The following is a 13,754-nucleotide window of genomic DNA, read 5'->3' on the forward strand; positions in this document are numbered from 1 at the left end:
ATTGGCAGCAGAGAACTGGAAGGAGAGGCGTCCAAAGGAAGAATTGGTTTTGGGGGTGACTAGAGAGATATACCTGCTGGAGCGCGTGCTACAGATAGGTGCTGCTATGGTGACCAGCGAGCAGAGATAAGGGGGGACTTTACCTAGCAGGGTCTTGTAGATGACCTGGAACCAGTGGGTTTGGCGACGAGTATGAAGCGAGGGCCAGCCAACGAGAGTGTACAGGTCGCAGTGGTGGGTAGTATATGGGGCTTTGGTGACAAAACGGATGGCACTGTGATAGACTGCATCCAATTTATTGAGTAGGGTTTTGGAGGCTATTTTGTAAATGACATCACCGAAGTCGAGGATTGGTAGGATGGTCAGTTTTACAAGGGTATGTTTGGCAGCATGAGTAAAGGATGCTTTGTTGCGGAATAGGAAGCCAATTCTAGATTTGACTTTGGATTGGAGATGTTTGATGTGAGTCTGGAAGGAGAGTTTACAGTCTAACCAGACACCTAGGTATTTGTAGTTGTCCACATATTCTAAGTCAGAACCGTCCAAAGTAGTGATGTTGGACAGGCGGGCAGGGGCAGGCAGCGATCGGTTGAAGAGCATGCATTTGGTTTTACTTGTATTTAAGAGCAGTTGGAGGCCACGGAAGGAGAGTTGTATGGCATTGAAGCTCGCCTGGAGAGTTGTTAACACAGTGTCAAAAGAAGGGCCAGAAGTATACAGAATAGTGTCGTCTGCGTAGAGGTGGATCAGAGAATCACCAGCAGCAAGAGCGACATCATTGATGTATACAGAGAAGAGAGTCGGTCCAAGAATTGAACCCTGTGGCACCCCCATAGAGACTGCCAGAGGCCCGGACAACAGACCCTCCGATTTGACACACTGAACTCGATCAGAGAAGTAGTTGGTGAACCAGGCGAGGCAATCATTAGAGAAACCAAGGCTGTCGAGTCTGCCAATGAGGATGTGGTGATTGACAGAGTCAAAAGCCTTGGCCAGGTCAATGAATACGGCTGCACAGTATTGTTTCCTATCGATGGCGGTTACGATGTCGTTTATGACCTTGAGCGTGGCTGAGGTGCACCCATGACCAGCTCTGAAACCAGATTGCATAGCGGAGAAGGTGTGGTGGGATTCGAAATGGTCGGTAATCTGTTTGTTGACTTGGCTTTCGAAGACCTTAGAAAGGCAGGGTAGGATAGATATAGGTCTGTAGCAGTTAGGGTCAAGGGTGTCCCCCCCTTTGAAGAGGGGGATAACCGCAGCTGCTTTCCAATCTTTGGGGATCTCGGACGACACGAAAGAGAGGTTGAAGAGGCTAGTAATAGGGGTGGCAACAATTTCAGCAGATAGTTTTAGAAAGAAAGGGTCCAGATTATCTAGCCCGGCTGATTTGTAAGGGTCCAGATTTTGCAGCTCATTTAGGACATCAGCTGACTGTATTTGGGAGAAAGAGAAATGGGGGAAGCTTGGGCGAGTAGCAGAGGGGAGGGCAGTGCTGTTGTCCGGGGTAGGGGCAGCCAGATGGAAAGCATGGCCAGCCGTGGAAAAATGCTTATTGAAATTCTCAATTATAGTGGATTTGTCGGTGGTGACAGTGTTTCCTATCTTCAGAGCGGTTGGAAGCTGGGAGGAGGTGTTCTTATTCTCCATGGACTTTACGGTGTCCCAGAACTTTTTTGAATTTGTGTTGCAGGAAGCAAATTTCTGCTTGAAAAAGCTAGCCTTGGCTGTTCTAACTGCCTGTGTATATTGGTTTCTGGCTTCCCTGAAAAGTTGCATATCACGGGGGCTGTTCGATGCTAATGCAGAACGCCATAGGATGTTTTTCTGTTGGTTAAGGGCAGTCAGGTCAGGAGAGAACCAAGGGCTATATCTGTTCCTGGTTCTAAATTTCTTGAATGGGGCATGCTTATTCAAGTAATAATAATATGCATATTGTACGAGCAAGAATAGAGTACGAGGCAGTTTAATTTGGGCACGATTTTTTACAAAGTGAAAATAGCGCCTCCCTATTGACAAAAGGTTTATGATGAGTTATTTGATTAGATTAGGTGACTGTCCAAAATATCTCTGGATAATTTTGTGCAAAACAAATGTTGGCAGGTCTGCAATCTTATATCGATACTTTGACTCAAACTTTTGGTCTGTTGCTAGGTAGCATTAGCTAGCGCTAGTCTGCTGTACCTGCGGCCAAAAGAAATCCATCTTATTAGTGAGCAAACATGTTTTCAGCGCTTTTATTTCCGTGTCTTAACAAAATAAATGTTCTCTCCAGCAAACCTATAGTGAGCAACATGTTTGGAACATGAAATCGCAATAAAATCCCAGTATCGAATCGCAATACATATAGAATCGTGATAATTGCGATAATAATGTGTTGGCACCTAAGTGTCGTGATAACTTATCGTGAGTTCCCTGGCAATTCCCAGTCTTAATGGCAACCCAGATGTATGTGTCCTAGTGTTTAATCTTTGTGTCCTGTCTTGATAGTTGAACAAGAAGACTGGCCTGCCCATGATCAACCTGTACTCTGACAAGGCTACGGGAAGACTGAAAGGAGAGGCCACGGTCTCATTTGATGATCCACCTTCCGCCAAAGCAGCCATTGAGTGGTTTGACGGTAAGGGTGTACTCTATATTCCCATGCTCTTATGCTGTGTTCAGTTCTTCTGTTACATTCTCATCCATGTCTAATTTTCTTCTAGGCAAAGAATTCCAAGGGAAACCCCTCAAAGTGTCTTTTGCCACCCGAAGAGCCGAGTTCACGCAGAGGGGTGGCGGTGCAGGAGGAGGAAGAGGTGGCGGAGGAGGTACGTTTCATTCACGTTTTGGTGACAAACCATTCAAATGTTGCTGTAATTACCCGCGGGTGAGTTTCCCAAAAACACAAGATTATCTTTGTGCTAAAGATGAGCTTTAAACCATTGGCAGGCAATAAGGGTATAACAATTCAGATACGAATTGGAATCTGGTAAAATTATTTAAGATATGAGTGCATCATTCTGAGAACCCAAATGTAGCATGCGTCGGGGCAGTACAACTCTGCACAGAGCGTGCTGACCAACTGGCGGTAGGACTATTCCTGATTTTTAACTACCACCGAATAAGGCATTTTGAAGAATGGAAAGGCGAAGTGGCATGTGCTCTGCTCAGGTAGAGAGCCCCGTCTGTGCAGATGCTTGGTGTGAACCAATGTAATTGTCATCATGCACTGTTGAAAATGCTGTTTTACCGGAATGAAAGTATGCTACCGGAGACAACATATTTGGCAACCTGCTGATCTGGGCTTACATCCATTTAAAATTTTGTTTTGATTCTTCAGGTTCACCATCAGCAATAGTTTTAGTAGTTTTGCTTTAAACACTGTTTATTTAGTCTTTTTTTTTTTGATTCAGGGTAAAGTTGATGATTTCATAACAAGGACAGCAATCACTTTTGAGAGCTGCGCTACATGGTCAACGCGGTCGGGAGGAGAAGAGAACTTCACTCTGAAAGATTTTCTTTTTATCTTTTCTTTAGAATGTTTATATTTTTGCAACAAATGTTAGCGCATTTATTCGCATCGAACGAAATCTCATGGGTTCGTTCCTCTAGTCAAACAGAATCGCACCTCATCGTTTCAAATTAAAGCCTACCTTGGCCCGTGTATCTAGATCGAATTGTCTTGAAAGGGAAAGATGCATGCCCCTAATGGGTAATGGAATAAATGATCTTGATGCTAAATACTAGATGAACATTTTCTTTGATGAAAAATAGATTTTCTTCAGCTCTTCTAAAGTATGTTTGTGGATAGGATTGCCTGATCATGTCAACGATGATTTGGTGTCTCTGGCGTGAACCAGGTTTGGGTGATATACTTCGAAATGCTGGCTGAGTTTCAATCGTTTTAAAATATGTATATACACTAAGTATACAGGACATTAAGAACACCTGGTATTTCCATGACTGACTGACCATGTGAAAGCTTTGATCCCTTATTGATGTCACTTGTTAAATCCACTTCAGTCAATGTAGATGAAGGGGAGGAGACTGGAACATGGACTATGTATGTGTGCCATTCAGAAGGTGAATGGGCAAGACAAAATATTGAAGTGCTTTTGAACAGGGTATGGTAGTCTGTGCCAGGCGCACTGGTTTGTGCTCAACAGTTTCCCATGTGTATCAAGAATGGTCCACCACCCAAAGGACATGCTGCGAACTTGACCCAACTGTGGAAAGCATTGGAGTCAAGATGGGCCAGCATCCCTGTGGAAGGCTTTCAACACCTTGTAGAATCCATTCCCCGATGGGTAGGGGTGTGTGAAACTCAATCAGGTTGGTGTTCCTAATGTTTGCTATACTCAGTGTGTGTATATATACAGTGAGCTCCAAAAGTATTGGGGGGTGAGGGGCGTGCGTGCAACTTAATATTATGGTGGCCCAAAAGTATTGGAACATTCGCTTGTGTATTAATAACCCCATAGAGTTGTCGGTGCCCTCGCAGAAATTTAATTGGCGTGTGCCATGTATATTTTTGTCTGTCCCCACCAGACATGTTCATGACATTAAAATGCCAAACCTGTGAACCAACGAAATTAATTTGGAGACGGATCGAAACATTCATGGATATTTAGGTAGCTTGCTATTGATAGCTAATTTGTCCTGGAAAAGAAACATTGGGTTATTTTAGCTGGGATGTATATGGTCCTTTTTTGTGTATTTTTGAGGGGACTGGCTCTTTGTAGAATTTTGACCCATGTTGAGTCATACAGAATTGTGTGTTCTCTACTGTAACAATTAATAAAAAGGGGAAACTAGGTTAGTTTTTCTCCTTGTTCATTCTTCTAATGTGGATTTTATATGGCAGTTTGCAACCGACTTTGATGTGCAATTACCACCACCAAATGAATCAGGGTCACACGCCACTCCATCACCCACGTGGGTGTATGCTCCTAAAAACCAATGACTTGCACTGCGTCAAGCATCTAAAATAGTACAAAGTTGTATTTTTAGCACCTGGCTACGCAGACGCTCGTTGACTCGTGCGAGCAGTTTGGATGAAATTATTGACTAACAGGTATGTGTGTGTTTATTTTGCAACGCACGCGATGCCGGGTGGTGTGGTCAGCATGTAAGCCAATGGCAGCCTTTGCATCTGCGGTGGAAGGTTGTCTTTAAAAAAAGTTGTCTTTATTGAAAAGATTGTATATTTACACCAGAACCAAAATCAGTGGATGGTGACTAATACACAATTTCTTCCATCACTTATGCAAGAGCTGATGCCAAACTGCAAGCCTGCATCACATATTGCACAACACAACGCTACAGGGGTGTTTGTCAGACCATGAGACAATCCGCAAATCAGTCTTCTTACCAAAACGTCTATAGCGTCTCAAAAACCCGCACATGTCCGTTTTTCTCTAGGATGACCACAAGACTCCTTTGAAGGTAGCCCGGTACCAGTGAAAAAAATGATGGAAGTACAGTGCCTTTAAGAAAGTATTCACTTCCCTTGACTTTTCCCACATTTTGTTGTTACAGCCTGAATTTATAATAGATTAAATTGATGTTCTTTGTCACTGGCCTACACGCAATACCCCATAATGTCAGTGGATTTGTTTTTCGTTATTTTTATTAATTTAAAAATGACGAGCTAAAATGTCTTGCGTTAAGTATTCAACCCCTTTCTTATGGAAACCCTAAATAAATTCAGGAGTCCAAATATGTTTAACAAGTTATAACTTGCATGGACTTGCTCTGTGTGCAATAATAGTGTTTAACATGATTTTTGAATGACTACCTCATCTCTGTACCACACACATACAAGAACCTGTAAGGTCCCTCAGTCGAGCAGTGGATTTCAAACACAGATTCAACCAGAAAGACCAGGGAGGTTTTCCAATGCCGCGCAAAGAAGGGAACCTATTGGTAGATGGGTAAAAAAAGAAGCAGCCATTGAATGTTCCTTTTGAGCATGGTGAAGTTATTAATTACACTTCGGATGGCATCAGTACACCCAGTCACTACAAAGATACAGGCGTCGTTCCTAACTCCGTTGCCGGAAAGGAAGGAAACCGCTCAGGGATTTCACCATGACGCCAGTGGTGACTTTAAAACAGTTAATGAGTTTAATGGCTGTGTTTGGAGAAAACTGAGGTTAGATCTACAACTTTGTAGTTACTCCACAATACTAACATAAATTACAAAGGGAAAAGAAGGAAGCCTGTACATAATACAAAATATTCCAAAACATACATCCTGTTCGCAACAAGGCACTGAAAGTAATACTGGAAAATATGTGACAAAGCAATTAACATTTTGTCCTGAATACAAACTCGGTTTGTTTGTTGTGAATGCATCACATTACGGAGTACCGCTGTTCATATTTTTAAGCATAGTGGTGGTGGCTGCATCATGTTATGGGTATGCTTGTAATCGTGAAGGACTGGAGTTTTTTTAGGATAGAAAGGGAATGGAGCTAAGCACAGGGAAAGTCCTGCAAAGCCTGGTTGTATGACTTCCACCAGACACTGGGAGATTAATTCACCTTTCAGCAGGACAATAACCTATAACACAAGGCCACATCTTGTTACTTACCAAGAAGATGGTGAATGTTCCTGAGTGGCTGAGTTACCGTTTTTACTTAAATCTACGTGGAAATTCTATGGCAAGACCTGAAAATAGTTGTCTACCGTTGATCAAAAACCAATTTGACAGAGCTTGAAGAGTTATGGGGAAAGAATAGTGGAAAATGTTGCACAGTCCAAGTGTGGAACGCTCTTGAAGACTTAACCAGAAAAACTCAAAGCTGTAATCACTGCCAGAGGTGCTTCTACAAAATATTGACACAGGGTTGGGAATACTTATGCAAATGAGATCTGTAAATTTTGAAAAAATGTATAACATGTTTTCACTTTGTCACTTGCTCCGAATACAAGTGTAGACCTTCTAGTGAAATGCTTACTTACAAACCCTCGACTCTTCTTGAATTGCTCTGTTGGTTTAGAAAATATTTACCAAATTAAACTAAAGTAACACAATGGAATAACGAGGCTATATACAGGGGGTACTGGTACCGAGCCAGTGTGCGTGAGGTAATTGAGTTGAGGTAATTTGTACATGTAGGTAGGGGTGAAGTAACTGCATAGATAAGAAACAGCGATTAGCAGCAGTGTACAAAACAAATGGGGGTGTGTAAATAGTCCACTGGCCATTTTGATTAATTGTTCAGCAGTCTTATGGCTTGGGTGTAGAAGCTGTTAAGGAGCCCTTTGGTCCTAGACTTGGAGCTCCGGTACCGCTTGCTGTGCAGTAGCATAGAGAACAGTATGACTTGGGTGAATGGAGTCTCTGACAATTTTTCGGGCTTTCCTCTGACACCATCTATTATATAGGTCCTGGAGGGCAGGAAGCTTGGCCCCAGTGATGTACTGGGCTGTACGAGCAGATGCCATACCAGGCGGTGATGCAACCGGTTCAGGATGCGCTCAATGGTGCAGCTGTAGAACTTTTTGAGGATCTGGGGACCTATGCCAAATCTTTTCAGTCTCCTGAGGGGGAAAAGGGATTGTTGTTCCCTCTTCACGACTGTCTTGGTGTGTTTGGACCATGATAGTTTGTTGGTGATGTGGACACCAAGGAACTTGACACTCTCGACCCGCTCCAGCCCCGACAATGTTAATGGGGGCATGTTCGGCCCGCCTTTTCCTGGTAGTCCACAATCAGCTCCTTTGTCTTGCTCACATTGAGGGAGAGGTTGTTGTCCTGGCACCACACTGCCAGGTCTCTGATCTCCCTGTAGGATGTCTTGTCGGTGATCAGGCCTACCACTGTTGTGTCGTCAGCAAACTTAATGATGGTGTTGGAGTCGTTTGGCCATGTAGTTGGTGGGTGATCAGGGAGTGCAGGAGCGGACTAAGTACACACCCCTGAGGGGCCCCAGTGTTGAGGATCAGTGTGGCAGACGTGTTGTTGCCTACCCCTTACTACATGGGGCGGCCCGTCAGGAAGTCCAGGATCCAGTTGCAGAGGGTGGTGTTTAGTCCCCTTAGCTTAGTGATGAGCTTCATGGGCACTATGGTGTTGAATGCTGAGCGGTAGTCAATGAACAGCATTCTCACATAGGTGTTCCCTTTGTCCAGGTCGGAAAGGGCAGTGTTGTGTGAGATTGCGATATCAGTGGATCTGTTCGTCATTATGGGGTCCTGTGTGTAGATGGGTAAGATTTGTAATAAAAAATAAATAAAACGTTTTAATCCATTTTGAATTCAGGCTGGTTCACAACAAAATGTATGAATAAATCAAGGAGCCTGAAAACTTTCTAAAGACACACATGGAAGTATATTGAACAAAAACGCAGCAATTTCAACGATTTTACTGAGTTCAGTCAATTTAAATATATTAAGCCCTAATTTATGGATTTCACATGACTGGGCAGGGGTGCAGCCATGGGAGGGCATAGCCAAGTCAATCAGAATGAGTTTTCCCCCACAAAGAAGGCTTTATTACAGACAGAAATACTCCTCAGTTCATCAGTTGTCCTCCAGGTGGCTGCTCTCAGATGATACCACAGGTGAAGAAGCTGGATGTGGAGTTCTTGGGCTGGCATGGTTACATGTGGTTGTGAGGCCGGTTGGACGTACTGCCAAATTCTCTTATGGTAGAGAAATTAACCTTAAATTATTTGGTAGCTCTGGTGGATATTCCTGCAGTCAGCATACCAATTGCACGCCCCCTCAATGTGGAGTTTTGTGTCAAAACTGCACATTTTAGTGGCATTTTGTTGGCCCCAGCACAACGTGCATCTGTGTAATCACCTTCTTGATATCCCACATCTGTCAGGTGGATGGATAATCTTGGCAAAGGAGAAATGGGGGGGATTGGAGTGCAAGAGGGTTGAGGAGGCTTGACTCGCTGGGCATCTTGTTACAGTATGTCATGCATTCTCTGAATTTGGTCCACATGGAATTATACTGATCAATAGTGGCTTCCATGTAGGAACTTTTGAATGTTCTTTGAGCTAGCTAGGTAACTAATAATCTTAAATTAGCTAGCTAACCAGCTTGTGTATTTTGTCAATTAATAAATGCAACGTGAATTGTGATCAATAGGCCTATAGTATCCTTAATTAGCATTGTGAAGTTAATCAATTTTTCTCTAGCTAATTCAAATTATCTTGCCCTATCTTCTAAATCAATCTTGTAACGTCATTACAGTAGCCTATGCTTCAGAAGGGCGAGGGGCAGGTAGCCTGCACACGCTCTGGAAAAGATTTTAAGCTTGCAGACATACATTTGTTTCTGAGTGACAGAGGGCTTTCCGTAGGCGTTTTGTTGTGGGAATAGGAAAACAATGCCTGGAGCGTAAAATAACGGTTCTGTTCCGGAACAGTATGGATCACTTTCGTTCCAGGTTCTGTTTTGATCCCTCACATTTTATTTTTCGGGGCTGTTCCCTCAACCAGTTCCAGGCCCCGTTTTATTATACATATGAAGATATTGGTTTATAGGTTGTTGTACACAACGTTTTGGAGAAATCTGTTTAGCGGTGTCAAAAGATGACACGTACTCCATTTTCAAAATGGCGGTTGATCTATCACGGTGACATCATTGGTCCAAGAGGCAAGTTTGTTCCTTGGGTAGAGTAACCTTTGTACCAAATTCCAAGACTCTAGGTTGAATGAGGAGGCGGGGCTAACCTCTTTGAGGTCGAAGGTGGTTTATAGCACCACTATTTGGCAGTTGCACCACGTGTAACCAGATGTAGTTGTGCATAATTTTACACCATCCCACAAAGTTTGATATTTGTATGCCTTACCACTTCAGAGCTATAGCGCTCCAAACATAAAAAATAAATAATACTGCTAACAATTATAATAGGATTCCAACCCCTTCATTACACTATTGTTCAAAATTCAATCACCCTTTTCACCCTCATTTGCCTGTGCTACCCCATGGGCTCATCTGCGACTATCCATAGTTTTAAGCTGACGTTAGCCAGCTACTTTTTGTCACTCAACACCGACAAACAGCTATAACTTTTGATAGTAGTAAATAATTCTGTTCAGATTTTTGTTTTGTATTGCAGAGAAGTAGACCAAGATGTCATACCTTCTAAGTTTAAGTCGAAAGTCCTGCAACACTTTTCGATTACACTTGCTTGGCAAAAATGTAATGAGTTTCCTAAATCCGCAGTTTTTTTGATTGGTAGCATATATTTTGTTCTGATATCAGATTTGAATAGCGGAGAAGTGGAGCGTATTAAGTCTTATTCTAACGTGTGAAAGTGTTCAATTTCGTTTGTTTATTTAAAAAAGTTTGAGGAAATGTTATTGATTCTGTTTAAAAAATAAATAAAAAACTTTCATTTGATCGGTAGATTATTTTTGTTCAGATTTTAATAGCAGAGCAGAAGAAGATTTTATACTAATTTATCTAAGTTGGCAAAGTGTCAAACTAGCTGATTTGTGTCAAGTTGCGTTATTGCATTTACAGTGAATGGAATGTTGGATGTCATGTCACAATGGGACCTTTTTAGAATGCTTTAAAAAGTGAATTAAGATCGACAAATAGTTTAGAAAGGTATAGAAGATATCAGTTATATACAAGCAAGTCAATCCAGACCGGTCTACACATTTTACAGTTAACTGCGTTTCTAGCTTAAATGGTGTAAGAGGAGTGCTAAAGAATAACTATAATAAGACATTTTTTAATATTTAAAAGTGGGTACTCCTGCTTTGCAAGCCCAACTAACAAATAGAAGTCAGAAATAAGTGGTACAATATTTAAAGTGTTTCTGCTTTTGCAAGCCAGACTAATTATTTTGTTTCTGGGAAATTACTCCTGAAGAATGAACTGAGCTTTCTTTGAACCCCATTGTTGAAGCAAGTGGTATTTGACGTCGCTATTTAGGTTTCGGAGGCCGTGGACGTGGACGTGGGTTTGGAGGCGGCGGCGGTGGTGGTGGTGGTGGTGGTGGTGGACCCAACTTTGACATTAAGGGAGGGGACTGGCCATGTCCTAACAGGTATTTATTGCAATATTTTGTTTGAAGAGGGACAGGTGCAATTAAAACAATTTTCATGAGTCATCCATTGTATGTGCCACTAAATGATGTTTGAATGTGATGGTTGACAATTGTTCCCCTCTCCTTTTCAGTTCTTGTGGCAACATGAACTTTGCGCGACGATACGAATGCAACAAGTGTGGCACACCGAAACCAGGGGACAGCGGAGGAGGTATGTAATGATGAATATTGCTATGAGCCTGCGGTAGAGAGACCTGGGTTTCAAGTAGACTATAGGCGGAAGTTGAGTCATTTAACCACTAATACTATAAACTACTACTTCTCTGTTGGCGAACTTCTCTAACAGCTGGCTTATGTTTGTAGATCGTGGTGGTGGCGGCGGCAGAGGAGGGTATGGTGGTGACAGGGGCGGCGGCGGCTACAGAGGCCGTGGGGGGTTCCGTGGAGGTGACCGCGGTGGTGACCGTGGAGGTGACCGCGGTGGTTATGGCGGAGGTGGATATGGTGGTGACAGGGGCTACAAGATGGGAGGAAGGTAAATCGATTACTGCGTCATTTCCCTCCCATGCAGTTCAATATTTGACCAGAAGAGGGTGTACCTGACATGTGATAGTGAACTGTAGAATATTGAATTAGGTTAACTTTTTGTCCTTTTTGTTTCTCTAATAGTAATGAGTGATTTTTATTTTATTTTTTATATTAAGTTAGCTGAACACCAGTCAGCATTATCTGACTGAATGCCAATGCCTTCATGGTATGGTATAATTGACTATGGGTCTATTGTTTTCTTCCCTCAGAGGTGACCATAGAGAAGACAGAAGAGACCGGCCATACTAAGGATTCACATGGACACCATTCCAGCCCAGGGGTTAGGGGAAGGGAGGGGGGATTGATATACACTTTGATTTGCATTCCTTTCATTACCAATGCATCACATGTATTGCTTCTGATCTGTCTTGTCGGGAGGTCAGGGTAAAGATGTGCAACTACTGTGAAAGGACTTTTGGGCTGATAAGCAGGGTTGTTGAAGTGGGCAGGGTCAAATGTCGTGTTTATTGTTTATTTTCATTTCTCCGATTCTAAGTCCAGGCATTGTGAGGTAGACTTCTAAGACTTCGTATCATTGTTTTGTAAAATTGAAATGAACTGTTTTACTTGGGTTTCTCTTTTTTCCAAATGATATTAAACTGTTCTGATCTTAGTGTCTTCCTGTTTGTTTTACTTCAAAGTTCTAGTGGGAATCTACATACATATTGAATGTGTGGGTATTAATTGCTAAATTGTCAAATACTAGCAATTGAATTAAGCATGTCAGCTTTTCTCAATGTCTGCAGGTAAATTTTGGGTCTACTGAGTGGTGCAGCGGTCTAAGGCACTGCATCTCAGTGCTAGAGGTGTCACTACAGACCCTAGTTCGATCCTGGGCTGTATCGCAACTGGCAGTGATCGGGATTCCCATAGGGCGGCGCACAATTGGCCCAGCTTTGTTTGGGTTAGGGGAGGGTTTGGCGTCATTGTAAAATAAGAATTTGTTCTTAACTGACTTGCCTCGTTAAATAAAATATATACATTAATTTGAACAATGTTTATGTGGTCGATACAACGTGCCAAGAGAAGGGAAGTTTTGACATGCTCTCAATGTACAGTATTTTGATTTCAGTTCTCATCCAGCCCATGAGCTGTGGGCGGTACTGTCCCTCCCCTATGTGAGGAAAATGACACAGCACAGGGATCACACACATTGATATATCCTTGGTTGTTGCACATTAGACAAGCAGTACTTGGAAATATCTGAATTGGATTTAAATGTATGTTTGTCTGCGTTAATCTAATGGTATTGCAAGTGTTATACAATGAGTTTGCGAGACTCTCCGGACCAGAATAAATTGTGGCATATCGGTCCATGTATTATAACTGCGCTAATACTCATAAAGTCAACTGTTTGCACGCCGGTGTTAACGGACTGGCGGGCCGGGACCCCTGAGGCTGAGGTACGTGTGTTATCTGTAGCTTATTAGAAGTTTTCTAATGTTTACTGCTTGAAACTTTTTAGAACTAGACTATTTTTGACGAGATATTCTAAAACACTAAGACTGCGTTTACACAGGTAGCCAAATCTGATATTTGTTCACAATCAGATATTTTTCAGAGCTTGTCTGATTGGTCAAAATACCTATTAGTGGAAAAAAAATTACAGAATGGTTGCGTTTAGTATATAAAGTGTAGAGTTGAATGAAAATAATAATTTGACTAATCTAAATTGAGCCAGGTAGCATACGCCCACAGCAACTGTCAGTTTAGAGTGGTTGTTTTTAGAGGGGTAGGCAGGCTACCCCCGATTGAGCTATGATAATGAGAAACCAAAGAGAAAATGGCTGTCGGTGTAAAATCCATTAGAATCTAATGCATGAGCGCAAGACGTTCGTACGTCTTTTCAAAATCTTGTGCTTAGGGATGGATGGGTTTTGTCGATTTATTAATTTCCCTATATGACCTGATGAGTCTCTTCCATCTAGCTCTAGCAGGCATTTTACCTTCCAGCAAGATTCCACAGCTACATGCTGGCAGGTATAAATACTCAAATGAAAATGAGTTATCCTATACCACTTTGGTTATACACAACACCTTCATTACAGTTTCAGTTTTCAAACCTAAATTATAGTCTGACAAATGTTTAACTCAATTTGTTATGCTGTTTCAGTATTTCAATATACACTGAATGAAAATGCAACTATTTCAAAGATCTTAAA

The 13,754-nt window shown here is 42.2% G+C and overlaps 2 protein-coding genes across 3 annotated transcripts in view; both read left to right on the forward strand.

Moving 5' to 3' along the window:
- LOC139547634 (RNA-binding protein FUS-like) overlaps window positions 1-12,205 on the forward strand; it is a 29,253-nt gene extending 17,048 nt beyond the window's left edge. For both annotated transcript variants that reach the window (XM_071356605.1, XM_071356607.1), the window contains 6 exons: window positions 2,491-2,620; window positions 2,706-2,810; window positions 10,890-11,004; window positions 11,136-11,215; window positions 11,368-11,539; window positions 11,802-12,205. In XM_071356605.1, the coding sequence (XP_071212706.1) occupies window positions 2,491-2,620; window positions 2,706-2,810; window positions 10,890-11,004; window positions 11,136-11,215; window positions 11,368-11,539; window positions 11,802-11,841 (642 nt within the window). In that variant the 3' untranslated portion in view covers window positions 11,842-12,205. The remainder of the gene's footprint in view (window positions 1-2,490; window positions 2,621-2,705; window positions 2,811-10,889; window positions 11,005-11,135; window positions 11,216-11,367; window positions 11,540-11,801) is intronic.
- A 633-nt stretch (window positions 12,206-12,838) lies between these two features.
- mmp28 (matrix metallopeptidase 28) overlaps window positions 12,839-13,754 on the forward strand; it is a 39,030-nt gene continuing 38,114 nt past the window's right edge. Inside the window, exon 1 of the mRNA XM_071356604.1 lies at window positions 12,839-12,995. Within this exon, the coding sequence (XP_071212705.1) occupies window positions 12,858-12,995 (138 nt within the window). The 5' untranslated portion in view covers window positions 12,839-12,857. The remainder of the gene's footprint in view (window positions 12,996-13,754) is intronic.

This window comes from Salvelinus alpinus, chromosome 21 (assembly GCF_045679555.1).
Source record: "Salvelinus alpinus chromosome 21, SLU_Salpinus.1, whole genome shotgun sequence".
Classification (NCBI taxonomy): Eukaryota; Metazoa; Chordata; class Actinopteri; order Salmoniformes; family Salmonidae; genus Salvelinus; species Salvelinus alpinus.